Below are 14,564 nucleotides of genomic sequence, written 5' to 3'. Positions count from 1 at the left end.
CAGAACTCAGAGAACTCCAGGCTGGAGAGCTAGATCATTGGCAAAAGGCACTTGCTTGTAATACCTGATGGCCTGGGTTCAATTCCCTAGTACCCATGTAAAACCAAATACACAAAGTACCACATGAATCTGGTGCTCATTTGCAACAGCAAAAGGTCCTGAAGTATTCATTCTTTCTCCCTCACCTCATGTAAACAAACAAATAAGCAAATACTCTAATTTAGGCACTTTCCTTCCAATGAAAAAGTGGCCAGGTGTGGTGGTGCATGCCTTTAATTCCAGTATTCAAAAAGCAGAGGTAGGAGGATCGCTGTGAGTTTGAGGTTAGTCTAATAGTACAGACTGAATTCCAGGTCAGCCTGGGCTACAGTGAAAGCCTACCTCAAAAAATAAAATAAAATAAAAATAAAATCAGTATGTGCCTATGAAAACCAGAAAGGAGTTAAAGGCTTATCCAGGAATAAGTAATTAAAGCTAAAACAAACTTTTAAAAAAAATCCATGCCATCAAAATATAAGAGAAACCAGTTGGAAAGAAGAAGAGATTCAGTGGAGAGGAGGTTGGAAGAGGTAAAAAATAAGGTGTTGGAGGGGGCTAGATCATGGTATGTCACCTATATTATCATGGTATATTGTCTACATTTATGCGAGCTGTCAAAAAAAATCCCATGCCAATGTAAACAATGGAAATGTCTATTTACTAACGATAAATGTTTCCTAAGACACTTCACAACATGTTTGTTTACTATTTAATGAAGAATAATTCAGCATATAATAAACTTGAGACGGATGGGAAACTAATAATGTCCCTTCCTCTAAAACTCAGGTTCATATTTATAAAGCATTTTTTCAGGGGAGAAATGGCTTTTAGTCTATTCTCAAAAGTCTATGACTTTACGGCCGGGCATGGTGGCACATGCCTCTAATCCCAGCACTTGGGAGGCAGAGGTAGGAGGATTGCTGTGAGTTTGAGGCCACCCTGAGACTCCATAGTGAATTCCAGGTCAGCCTGGGCTAGAGTGAGACCCTACCTCTAAAAACAAACAAACAAACAAACAAAAAGTCTATGACTTTAAAACATCAAAAGCTACAGTTTAAGAAGCAGCCTGGCAATTCACATATAACACACACACACAAATGACAGAAGGAAGACTAATGCCTGGTTCATGTGAACACACACGTGCACATGCACACACACTAAGGAAACTCAGAATTTATGTAGGACCCTTTGGTGTTAATCTTTCTGAGATAAAAGGAAAATTGAAATGCCCAAGAAAGTAATACTCAGGTGATTGTTGCTTTACTTCTCCCCAGGCTTTCCATACCTGCTGCTGAAGGACATAGAGCATCCGGGTACAACGCACAGCTTGCTCCTGTCTCCTGACATGGATTCTCCGCTCCTCATCTGGATCCAAAGCTTCTTCTAGTCTATCTGAAAATATTTTCCCCCAAAAGTGGATTATAAATGATATACAGAAACATAAATTACTTAAAAGAGTAGCAGTGGAGATCTCTAGTTTTATTTTAAAACACAAACAAAGCTTCCGTAACAGAAACTTTCACTTCTCATTAGTCAAGAAGCCAGGAATGAGTGAATGGGCCAGCATACACATACACAGATGGAAGGGACATGAGACATTGTTACGGTCTCCTCTATTCTAAACCAAATCTCAGGGGACAACCCTACTGTGAGCCAACAGCTGTTACGCTTTCTATATTTTCCAAAAACTCTTTATTGGACTATTTTTATGTTTTGTAAGATTATTTTTATACTTTCTTATCTTGAATTCAAGAGAGAGGTTCTTTTTCTAAAACATCAGGATAGGAAGTGTAACTGTCTAGTCTTCCATATATTTGCCTGGTAGTATACTCTTATGCACACTGGTGCTTCTCATTTTTAAAAGATTAGCTTAGACTAATTAATTGTTTCTGAAAGAAACTGAGGGAGATGCAGTCTGTCCAGTCCTTCAAGTCTGAGGTTTCAAACAACCCCCTTTTTAAAAACTCTCACAAACAAAAGCAATACTTAGTAGCAAAAGTGTATGAGTTTAATTTTCCTTTTTTTTTTTTAAAATTCAATGTAAGGTCTCACTCTAGCCCAGGCTGGCCTTGAACTCACAGTGATCCTCCTACCTCTGCTTCCTAATTGCTGGGATTTAATTTTCTTGTTACTCATTAAAAAGACAAACTAGGGCTGGAGAGATGGCTTAGCGGTTAAGCGCTTGCCTGTGAAGCCTAAGGACCCCAGTTCGAGGCTCGGTTCCCCAGGTCCCACGTTAGCCAGATGCACAAGGGGGCGCACACGTCTGGAGTTCGTTTGCAGAGGCTGGAAGCCCTGGCGCGCCCATTCTCTCTCTCTCCCTCTATCTTTCACTCTGTGTCTGTTGCTCTCAATTAAATAAATAAAAAATTAAAAAAAAAAAAAAGACAAACTAGAGGGGCTGGGAATGTAGCTCAGTGGCACAGTACTTGCCTAGCACACATGCCTTTGATTTTCCAGCACACACATAAGCACATGCACACACACTGAAGTCAACTAAGAAGACTAAGACTTTGTTCCCTGGTAACATGGCTTCTACCTAAAGTATCTGCTAGGGTCACTGCACAGCCCGACATTGAGGGGTGTCATAAGAAATGAGCCACAGCACATCTGCAACATTTCTGTGCAAATGTTTGTGAACTGTTCATGATATTACACAACATACTTTTTTTTAAAATTTTTTGTTGTTTATTTATTTGAGAGTGACAGACAGAGAGAGAAAGAGGCAGAGAGAGAGAGAGAATGGGCGCGCCAGGGCCTCCAGCCACTGCAAACGAACTCCAGATGCGTGCGGCCCCTTGTGCATCTGGCTAATGTGGGTCCTAGGGAACAGAGCCTCAAATCAGGGTCCTTAGGCTTCACAGGCAAGCACTTAACCGCTAAGCCATCTCTCCAGCCCATACACAACATACTTTTTAAGGAGGCTGACAAGAGAAACTTCTGTCCACTATGGAAGTTGTTTTCCCTACATAATTGCTTTTTTCTGTTTTAGATTTTGTCATAACAGCAGTCTCCTCTGCAACTGGCTTATAGAAAACTCAGATATAAGTTTGTAACCCACCCTAGTAAATCTGTTTTTTCCAATCTTCTTGCCTCCTATGCCATAGCATCCTCCAATATGTAATTTTAGCTTATTTTAAGTCAACAGATATTTTATAAGGTAAGTTAAATTCCTTTTATAATCTGCATATATATATATATATACACATACATATATGTATATACATTGTATATATATACACATATATATGTATGTATGTACATATATATGTATGTGTATTTTAGTTAAAAACACAAAATATAATTTTAAGCTATACACTATCCTAGCCAAGTAGTTCCTTTTGATACTCATCTCCTCACTCTTCACAATCTGAAAAAGGCTTGATTTCTTACTTGTTGGCTAGAATGACCCCAAATCCTATAGACATCACTCCCTAAGGAAATGCAAGGAACCTGAGATTACAAAAGAACTGCAGAAAGCCAGGTGTAGTAGCACATGCATAGCACATGCATTTAATCCTAGCACTGGGGAGGCAAAGGTAGGATGATGAAAGGCCATCCTGAAACTACACAGTGAATTCCAGGCCAACCTGGGTTAGTGAGACCCTACTTCATTAAAAAAAAAAACGCAGAAACTGGTAGATGATGATACTTCTTCATTTATACCCTGTTCCCAGGCATGATGGTGCATGCCTTGAATCTAAACACTTGAGAGGCTGAGGTAGGAGGACTGCTGTGAGTTTGAGGCCAGCTTGAGAATACATAGTGAATTCCAGGTCAGCCTAGGCTATAGAAGACCCTACCAAGAAAAAAAAAAAAAAATCTCATTTCTACCCTGTCATAAGGTATTTCACACAAATATCCACAACCTCCCTTTTGCTCTTTTGTTACTGCTGTATATATTTATATTTAACATTGTCCAGGTAGGAACTGGTTTTATCTACAATATACAAACATACTCTGATCTTTTTAATCAGTTGGAAATAATTTTGCCAGAAGGACTTTTAGGTTAACAAGGAAATTACAGGTATAGGAGTTCTAAGGTTCAAACAGCAGGGGCCTCAGTCTACATACAAAGTCAGTGCACAGTGAAGTCCACAGGGCAAGCTCATCTGAGAAAGGAGATCCTGTCAAACTTTAAGCCCAACTTTCTTGTCATGACTACTCAGCTTTAGTGAGACAACCACCCAATGGGAGGCAGAACTTAAGTGACGACAGTGGCAGGTAGTGCCCTAAATGAATATATCAGAATTATTCCACACCTGTTGCATATCACTGAAGAATCTAATTGTTCTCACCTCTTTTAGTTACCTCTTCAATTTTATGAATACAACTGCTCAATTCTTTCTGGAGTCGCTGAACTTCTAGCAGGCTTTTCTGTTCACAAAGGTTTTTGTGGTCCCCTATCCTGGATTGTGGCTGAAGTCCTGGATCATGGGTAGGTGATGAATTCTGAACCCTAAGATCTGACCACCCTGGATGAGATGTGTACACATATACCTTGGCACCTGAACTGGAAATTCCTACTTTGGATGGTCGGTGCCTGCACTGACACACTTGACTCTTCATGTCCTTCCTTTCGACCTTGTGGTCAGGAATTTTACACTTGGCATGTCCACATTTGTTAGCACTTCTGGGTTGACTTCTGAGATGATGTTCTTTTACATGTTCTTCAAATTGTCTTCGCTTCACATCTCTTTTGGCTAGGTGGACAGCATAGCTAAGTCTCTCTTCTGATATGACAGAAAATGAAACAGAACTGCTTAGGTCAGGTCCAACTCTCAAATCTGAGTCTCTACAATGATATGATTCATTGTACGAGTGTTTCAGTTTTTCAATTCTAATAACATGTGGACAAGAATATCGGATTGCCAAGTTGCTCGGATGTGTAGGGACATTCCTATTAAACTGCAGCTGGTTCTTTAAAGAACAAACAAAAGTTAAGCTCATATTAGAAAAATAACATATTGCATAGCTGATACATGTATATAGTCATATTCCTGATAGTTCACCCACAGAATTATTTGTGTGATACAGTCAACCATTTACATATACCTTTTGGTTCATTACATAGCCAAGTTTCTATACTACAATCACCTAGTCACACAGTTTCCATCTACTAATCATATTGGGGGTCTGTTGCAGTTAGCTTCATGATGCTGGCAGAAAACACCCAACTAAGAGCAGCTTGTAAGAGGACAAGCTCATCTGAGAAAGGAGATCCTGTCAAACTTTCAGCCCAACTTTCTTGTCATGACTACTCAGCTTTAGTGAGGCAACCAGCCTATGGGAGGCAGAACTTAGTAATGACGGTGGCAGGTAGTGCCCCAAATGAATACATCAGAAGGGTTTATTTTGGCTTACAAACTTGGAGGGAAGCTCCATGATGGAAAGGGAAATGATGGTATGAGCAGAAACTAGACATCACCTCCTGGCTAACATCAGATGGACAACAGCAGCAAGAGTGTGTCCCAAACTGGCAAGGGAAGCTGGCTGTAACACACATAAGCTCACCCCCAACAATACATGACCTCCAGGAGGATCTAATTCCTAAACTGTCACCAGCTAGGGACCTAGCATTCAGAATACAAGTTTATGGAGAACACCCAAGTCAAACCACCATAGGGTCCTCGCCTAAAAGTCATCTTATAAAGCTTCAAGTAGTAACCAGTAAGTTCCTCTAATTCCAATTATGAATTTCTACCCTGTTTTAAAATGCCAAGATGCCAGGCATGGTGGTGCATGCCTTTAATCCCAGCACTCAGAAGACAGAGGTAGGAGGATCACCGTGAGTTCGAGGCCACCCTGAGGCTACATAGTTAATTCCAGGTCAGTCTGGGCCAGAGTGAGACCCTACCTCGAAAAACCAAATAATAATAATAACAATAATAATAACAATGCCAAGAGACACTTGATCCACAAACATAACACACCAGAGTAGCAGATTTCAGCCACTGGGTGATATTTCCTAAGGTTTTCCTAAGATTTTTTTTCAATCTGGTGGTTAAATACATACCTAAAAACACCTTAACCCAGGTTCTTGAACTTAAGGTTGCATTTTTCTTTTCTTTGTTTATTTTTATTTACTTATTTGAGAGGGCCAGACAGAGAGAAATAGGCAGATAGAAAGAGAATGGATGCACCAGAGCCTCCAGCCACTGCAAACGAACTCTAGACTCGAGGTTACATTTTTCTTAAATTCCAAAGTTTTCACATGGAACTACAACTGTATTAAACAGACAGATTTTTCTAGCTTTTCCACTAACAGAAATATTTATGTGTCATGTGGTGGTTTGATTTAGGTGTCCCTCATAAACTTAGGTGTTCTGAATGCTAGGTTCTTAGCTGATGGATATTTGGGAATTAATGCCTCCTGGAGGCAGTATATTGTTGGGGTCGGGCTTGTAGGTGTTATAGCCACTTTCCCCTTGCTAGCGTTTGGCACACTCTCCTGTTGCTATGGTCCACCTTATGTTGGTCAGGGGGTGATGCCCACCCTCTGTTCATGCCCTCATTTTCCTTGCCATCATGGAGCTTCCCCTCGAGCAGTAGAAGTAGCCTGAGACACCATGCTTCCCTCATCCCTGCAGAAACTGACTGAGGCCTCTTGGTCTCCACAATGAATATCCATAACCCTATCGAAGACCCTCAACAGAATTTGGGCAGGGATGAAGGTAACTGTGTGTGCAACCTTTTTATTAAAACAAAGAAATATGAAAGTGGAAAGGAGGCTATGGTGGGAGAGGGACAGAAAAAAGGGAGTAGGGAAACATAAACTAGTTTGTTTCAAATACAACATGATGTAAACTAATTCTTTGTATGCTAGTAAAAAATAAGCTGGGAATAGTGATGAATGCCTTTAATCTCAGCACTCCAGAGGCAGAGGTAGGAGGACTGTCATGAGTTTGAGGCTACCCCTAAGGCTACATAGTGAATTCCAGGTCATCCTGGGCTAGTGTGAAACCCTACCTCGAAAAACCAAAATATAAAATAAAATTTTAAAAAAGAAAAAAGAAAGTAAGAGACAATGGAAGGGGAGGAGTGCTTTGCAATGCTATCTTCCAGACAAAGTGGTCATGGTATTGATGACCGCACAGCAGCTGACACAAGACCTTTACAACTGGAGGGGAAAAATAATGACATCAAAATAGAAGAGACTAGTTGGAAAGAAGTAGGGACTTGCTAGAGGGGGTATAGGGAAGAGAAAAAGGGAGGGTGGTAAGAGGGGATTATGGTAAGGAGCTTGTCAATAAAAAGTTTAAAAAAAAGAAAACAGGACAAATTGTCAGCAAATATCAAATCTAGACAGTGGTTTAAAAATGTTCAATGTGTTGGGAAAACTGGATATATATCTGCAGAAGGATGAAAATAGATTCTTCTCTCTCTCCATGCACAACAATTAAGTCCAAATGGATTAAAGACCTTAACATCAGACCTGAAACTCTGAAACTGCTAGAGGAAAAAGTAGGGGAAACCCTTCAACATATTGGTCTTGGCAAAGACTTTCTGAATACAACCCCAATTGCTCAGGCAATAAAACCACAGATTAATCACTGGGACCTCATGAAATTACAAAGATTTTGCACTGCAAAGAACATAGTGAAAAAAGCAAAGGGGCAACCTACAGAATTGGAAAAAATCTTTGCCAGCTATATATCTGATAGAAGATTAATATCTAGGATATACAAAGAACTCAGAAAGTTAAATAATAAGGAATCAAACAAGCCAATCAAAAAATGGGCTATGGAGCTAAAGAGAGCATTCTCAAAGGAAAAAATACGAATGACATATAAGCATCTAAAAAAAAAAATGTTCTATATCACTAGTCATCAGGGAAATGCAGATTAAAACTACATTGAGATTCCATCTCACTCCTGTCAGACTGGCCACCATCATGAAAACAAATGTTGGCAGGGATGTGGAAAAAGAGGAACCCTTCTACACTGCCGGTGGGAATGCAATCTGGTCCAGCCATTGTGGAAATCAGTGTGGAGGTTCCTAAAACAGCTAAAGATTGATCTACCATATGACCCAGCTATAGCACTCCTAGGCATATATCCAAAGGACTCATCTCATTTCCTTAGAAGTACGTGCTCAACCATGTTTATTGCTGCTCAATTTATAATAGCTGGGAAATGGAACCAGCCTAGATGTCCCTCAACTGATGAGTGGATAACAAAGATGTGGCACATTTATACAATGGAGTTCTACTCAGCGGTAAAGAAAAATGAAGTTATGAAATTTGCAGAAAAATGGATGGACCTGGAAAGGATTATACTAAGTGAGGTAACCCAGGCCCAGAAAGCCAAGCGCCACATGTTCTCTCTCATAAGTGGATCCTAGCTACAGATGACTGGGCTTCTGCGTGAGAAGGAAAATACTTAGTAGCAGAGGCCAGTAAGTTTAAAAGGAGATATAAAGGGAAGAGAAAGGAAGGGAGGAGGGTACTGAATAGGTTGATATTGTATATATGTAAGTACAATGATTGAGATGGGGAGGTAATATGATGGAGAATGGAACTTCAAAGGAGAAAGTGTGGGGGGGGAAGGAGGGAATTATCATGGATTTTTTTTATAATCATGGAAAATGCTAATAAAAATTTAAAAAAAATGTTCAATGTGGGCTGGAGAGATGGCTTAGCAGTTAAGGTGCTTGCCTGCAAAGCCAAAGAAGCCAGGTTCAATTCCCCAGGATACACGTAAGCTAGATGCACAAGGTGGTGTATGAGTATGTAGTATGCAGAGGCCAAAGGCCCTGATGTGCCCATCCTCTCTCCCCTCAAATAAATAAATAAAAATAAACTCAAAAATATTCAATGTCTTTTTTTTTTTTCAATTACCTGAGGCTGGAGATTACCGAGATCATGCATTGCACCGAGTTGGACACTGGATGCTAGATGAACACAGGTGGAGGCTGGCTGGCTTGGTCCCATCACGTTAGATCATGCAGAACAGAGTTGACTTAGTTATCAGGCAAGTCTTCCAAAAATTAAACAATGCTCTTTCTAGACCAATAATCTTCAAACAAGAAAACAGATTTAAAAAACAACATAATACCAGGCTCACACAGCAGTACTCAAGAAGTAACCACTGTAACCTCATGCTAAGAATGGTTGCTTAAGAGAGCTGGAGAGATGGTTCAGTGGTTAAAGACCCTTGTTTGCAAAGCCTGACAGCCCAGGTTCCACTCTCTGGCACTTATGTAAAGCCACATACACAAAGTGGTGCATGCATCTGGAGTTTGTTTGCAGTGGAAGTCCTGGTGCACCCATATTCATTTATTCTCTCCCTTTCTCTCTGCTTCTTTCTCCCTCTTTCAAATAAATATGTTTTTTAAAAAAATAATGGGGTGCATGCCTTTAATTTCAGCACTCAGGAGGCAGAGACAGAAGGATCACCATGAGTTCGAGGCCACTCTGAGACTACATATTGAATTCTAGGTCAGCCTGGGCAAGAGCAAGACCTTCCTCAAAAACAAAAACAAAACAAACAAAAAAAAGCAGGTGCTAGAAATGGCCCAATGTTTTAAGGTCCTTGCCTGCAAAGCCTAACAATCTGTATTTGATTCCCCAGTACCCATGTAAGCCAGATGCACAAAGTAGCATACATATGGAGTTCATTTGCAGTGGCTGCAGGCCCTGGCACGCCCATACTTTCTCTCTGGATCTGTACCTCATTGCTTACCAATAAATAATTTTTAAAAAATGGTTGCTTAGAGATAGATCAACCGACTTTTGAAATTCTTATTTTTGAAAGATTTCAGGGCTGGAGAGATGGCTTAGTGGTTAAGGCACTTGCCTGCCTGCAAAGCCTAAGGACCCAGGTTTGATTCCCCAGTACCCACATTAGCCAGATGCACAAGATGGAATCACATGTATCTGGAGTTCATTTACAGTGGCCAGAGGCCCTGGCATGCCCACTCTCTCTATCTCTTTCTCTCCCTAATGAATAAATAACAAATAAAAAGAAAATACAGATGTACCTAGTTGCCTTTAAAAAAAAAAAAGATTTGGGAGAAACAATTTTAATGACAATATTTCAGTTCCTTTTTTTGTTTGTTTTTATTTTTTGAGTTAAGAGTCTCACTGAAGCCCAGGCTGACCTGGAATTCATTGTGGAGTCTTAGGGTGGTCTCGAACTCACAGTGATCCTCCTACCTCTGCTTCCCAAGTACCGGCATGAAAGGCATGTGCCACCATGCTCAGCCTCTTGGTTCCTTTTCATTTCAAGTCTCAAGGTTCCATAATAGGAAATGAGTTCTGTTATGATAAACTAACACTTTGTTGTAGGCAGTTTTTGTTTTTGTTTACCCGAGGTAGGGTTTCACCCTAGCTCAGGATGACCTGGAATTCACTATGTAGTCTCAGGGTGACCTCAAACTCACAGCAATCCTATCTCTGCCTCCCAGTGCTGGGATTAAAGGTGTGCAGCACCACGCCTGGAAGTTTTTATACATTCTATATGAATAAATCCTAGTAGCTAGTCAAAAACAGAATGCTTCCCTCTTCATGGCTCAAACGGACAAAATTCCGAATAACTCTAAACCCAGAATTCAGAAACTCTCAATTTAAACTAAGATTTGCCACTAACTAGCTAAACAGCTCTCTAAATATACCATTTCCCCAACACTCCCACCCTATTCACTGAGATGGAAGGCAGTGAAATATTTAGTAAGGAGTAGATTTCTGCCCTTCACAAAATTTCTCCATTCTGAGGTCTCTTCAGTAACACTGTCACTCACGCGCTTGTCACATAGTGTCATCTCATATAGTTATTTACCTATTTCATAGGCTTGTGTTTCGTCTTGCCAGTTAAACAAGGTTTCTTGAGGATAAAGGACCTTGTCTTGTTCTATTTCCAATAACATAGTACTCTGAGCACAGTAGATGCTTTAACCATTTATGTTCAGCTGATTTTCTGAAAACGGACTAGTTTTAAATACACTAGAGAATTTGTTCTCTCAAAAAATTCTAGAATACAATTGGGAAATTCAATTGATTTTTAAAACTAGTTTGAGGGTTTTCTTAAAATAAATCCAAAGATTTGTTTCAAGACACATATATTATAAAGACATTGTCCAAGATTCCTTATTTCTAAGACTACAGAGACATGATCCAAAAGCAGCTGGGAAGACATGAATAAGGTAACGTCAACTGGCCTGACATCACTACAGGGCAGGTGCTGGGGCTGCAGAATGACCTGCAGACCTAGGGCCAAGTACTTTAAATGCACGCGCGCGCGCGCGCGCACACACACACACACACACACACACAGTGTCCAGGGACAACCAGTCCAGACTATTCCCTTATAAAAAGTCCCGAGACATTCCTTGCCATCTCCTTGCCATGTTCCCAGAAATCTCCCAATTTGTCACCCTACACACCCTGTAACATTACCACAAAGTATCACTCCCCACATCCTGACACTTCTACAAGTCTGTTCCTTCATTCACAACCCAAGATAAATCTTCCCCCAAACTGTTCCCTCTGAGCCCCAGGACATGCCAGTTGCATACTACATACTACTACATACTAATGGAAGGCCTCCCTCAGTCTTCCCTCTCCCACATAATTCTCTCCTAAATTATCTCCCCTCACTCTGACTGCAGGCACTCCTCCCACTGGTCTCCTCTCGCTCTGCTGCAGGTGATCCCTGAAGTGACCAATGCGCGTTTCCCCCCTGGACACCAGGGGCCCAGCCATTCTTGTACCAGACACTCCAGGAATATTCTCATAGACTGTTTCTTCCTCCGTAGACCTTGGGTCACCCCACCGCCTGGTAACATGCCCATGGGTATAAGAAACCCCCACAGTGTGGCCCCTCCCTGCCTGCCCCAGGATCCCTCTACCCCTCATCTCTTCCCCTGAGGCCCCTGCTTCTTCTGTGGACTCTCTCCTAACCACTGTCTGACCTGAGGCACCTTCATCTGCTTCCTCTCTGGGGGACCCAGTCACCCACATGGTAGCAGGTACACACCCAGCCATAGAAACTCCCACAGAAGCAAGCATCTCCTGGGGCAAAGTTCCCCTCACAGTTTCAGAAACTGTCCCACAGTGTCTCCTACACAGGCCTGATACGCTTTCAGAGCCTGCCTTCACCTCCACAGGTCTAAGAACCCTGGCAGCAATGGGCACGTCTGTGGTCTGTCTGCTTTGTGCTATGCCCGAGTCTTCTCTGAAGTCACTTTCCCCCACTCTTTGGAGCCCAGAAGTCACAGGCATCTCAGCACTCTGTCTTCTGCCTAAGCCCTCAGAAAGTGCCTCTTCCCCTAAGGACTCAGGGACCCCCATAGCCATGGATACAACTGCTGCTGGTCTGCTTCTCACCATGTCTAAGACTCTTCCAGAACCAATTTCCTCCTGTACAAGCCTAGATGTCCTGGAAGACACAGGTCCCCTACCAGCTGAGGATGTTCCCACAGTCACAGGTATTCTGGCAGTCTGTCTCCTATCTGACAAGCCTGAGAAACCCTCAGAGTCAATCTCTACCTCCAGAAAACCAGGTGCCTCAGGAGCTATGGGAACCCCAACAGCTGATCTCCTGACCAAAGAAATTGGAAAGGCCCCAGTGCCAGTGTTCCCAACCACAGACCACTGCTCCTCAGAAGCCACAGGCCTCCCAGAAGCCACAGGCACTGGGGCAGCACAAGCCCTTTCTGAAAGGTTCACATCATCTCTAGGGCCACTTTCATGACACATGAGGCCAGGCATGCATATCGCAGCAGGTACAGCCAGACCCACAGGCATCCCTACTGAAGCACACCTGTGCTGGGGTATGACAGCCTCAAACTCCCCCACAGCCTGCCTTCTCCCACAAAGACACGAGACAGCCCTACAGCCAGCATCCTGATTCACAGGTGCAGGCCCCGGGGTCTCCTGCTCCCTCATGGCCTGCCTTCTTTCCCAGTGGTTTAGGACATTGCCACTGTGTGTATCCTCCCTCCTCAGCCCTGACACTGCCTCAGCCAGAGGCATCGCAAGAGCCTGCTCTCTCCCCGACAGGTCTGAGATACGACTGTACCTCGTCTCTTCTTTCCTATTTTCTGGTACCACCAAAGTCTGACACACTCCTCGCAGCTGCCCTGTTCCCCACAGTCCTGGGACACTGGTACCATCTGCCTCCTTACCCAAAGCCCTGGGTGCTCCCATAGCCTGTTCTATATTCCACACACCCCGGACACCCTGACACCCTGCCTCTTGCTCCCCAGAACCAGACAGCCCTGGAGTCTGTGCAGCTCCCCATGATCCTGGGTCACCCCCAGATCTCACTCCCCCTTCACTAACACAAGGCACCCCTACAGGCTGCCCTGTGCCCCACAGGTCTGGAATACCCCCAGTGCCTATATCTTCCACCTCTTGTCTCCTGTGCCACATGCCTGAGGCATCCACAGGGGTAGTTTCCTTCTCCACAGCTGTGGGTAACCCCAAGGCATCATGGACACCTGCAGCCTGTCCCCTTTCCCATAAGCCTGGGGTATCCCCACAGACAGCCTCTTGTGCCACGGCCCTAGGAGTCTGCACTGACTGTCCTCCCCCACATAGACCGGGGGCACCCCCACATGCCCTGTCCACTTCCTGGGCTCTGGGCCCTCCCATGACCTCAGGCCACTCCATGGCCCCAGACACACCCGTAGGTTGTCCTCTTTCCGAAGGACCTGGGGCAACTGCACAGCCTATATTCTCCACAACTCCAGGCCTACCTATAGCAGGGGGGGCCCTCCAGGCCTGTCCCTGCCCACCGAAGTCTGAGGCTCTCTCACCAACAGCCCTTAACCCTATGACTGTGGATAGTTCTGAGGCCCGAGGGTATGTCCTAACCTGTCCTCTCACCCAGGGTCCAGTGACACCATCTCGACTAGTCTCTACCCAGGAAGCCCGTCCGGGGACACCCCTTTCGACTGGCCCTTCTCCCGCTGGAACCGGGTGGAGCTCCACTCGGCTTCCTTCCCAGCATCCTGAAGCTACCCTCATAGCCTGCACCTTCAACCACAATTCCAGAATGCTCTCATGGCCCTGCGCTCCCGGGCGGCCTTTTCTCTCGCAGCCCCGGGGACTCCTACCTTCGGCCTCGTCCGCCCCCGATCTAGTCACCCACACAGCCCCGGCAGGCCCCACCACCTCGGGCTCGCCCACCGCTCCGTTCACCCACACGGCCCTGGGCTCCCTTGCGGCCTCAATCGAGCCTGCAGTCCCAGGAGTCCCCAGGGCTGCGTTCACCCCCGCGGAGGCGGCGATCTCCGTGGTCGGCCTCCTCCTCCTCCGTGGCCGTCGGCAGTCCTGTAGCTTCTCTGCACTCCGACCCCGCGTCTCCCGCACCGTGGACCTCGCCCGGCGCCTGACTCCAAGGCGTCGGGAAGTCCCTGCACCCCATCTCCGGGCCCGCAGGTGTCGAACGCCCCGCCGCGACCTGCTAGTCCCCACGCAGCGACCCGGCATCTCGGCGCCCGCCCACCCGCAGAGGCCCCGCTCCAGAGCCCAGGCACCAGGGCAAGTCCTTCGGCAACGCAGCCCAGCCTGGACGCTGCCT

General features: G+C 44.4%; 2 protein-coding genes across 8 annotated transcripts in view; both read right to left on the bottom strand.

The window, feature by feature from the left end:
* Nucleotides 1-14,564, bottom strand: part of Kiaa0753 (KIAA0753 ortholog) — a 79,323-nt gene that overhangs the window by 64,291 nt on the left and 468 nt on the right. For 4 of the 7 annotated variants that reach the window (XM_045158057.1, XM_045158059.1, XM_045158058.1 and 1 more), the window contains exons 1-4: nt 10,819-10,949; nt 8,879-8,974; nt 4,338-4,959; nt 1,325-1,431 (exon numbers count right to left, since the gene is read on the bottom strand). In XM_045158057.1, the coding sequence (XP_045013992.1) occupies nt 1,325-1,431; nt 4,338-4,959; nt 8,879-8,974; nt 10,819-10,905 (912 nt within the window). In that variant the 5' untranslated portion in view covers nt 10,906-10,949. Of the gene's footprint in view, nt 1-1,324; nt 1,432-4,337; nt 4,960-8,878; nt 9,057-10,817; nt 10,963-14,564 lie in introns of those variants that run through there. The other 3 variants (XM_045158060.1, XM_045158061.1, XM_045158063.1) reach the window with 3 other exon arrangements.
* LOC123463342 lies at nt 11,569-14,498 on the bottom strand. Its single transcript, XM_045158064.1, has one exon. It carries the CDS (start codon nt 14,471-14,473, stop codon nt 11,570-11,572), a length of 2,904 nt encoding a protein of 967 aa, XP_045013999.1. The 5' UTR covers nt 14,474-14,498; the 3' UTR covers nt 11,569.

This window comes from Jaculus jaculus, chromosome 9 (genome assembly GCF_020740685.1).
Source record: "Jaculus jaculus isolate mJacJac1 chromosome 9, mJacJac1.mat.Y.cur, whole genome shotgun sequence".
NCBI classification, from domain to species: Eukaryota; Metazoa; Chordata; class Mammalia; order Rodentia; family Dipodidae; genus Jaculus; species Jaculus jaculus.
Note: the sequence above shows the minus strand (reverse complement) of the source record. Positions and strands in the feature narration are given on the sequence as shown.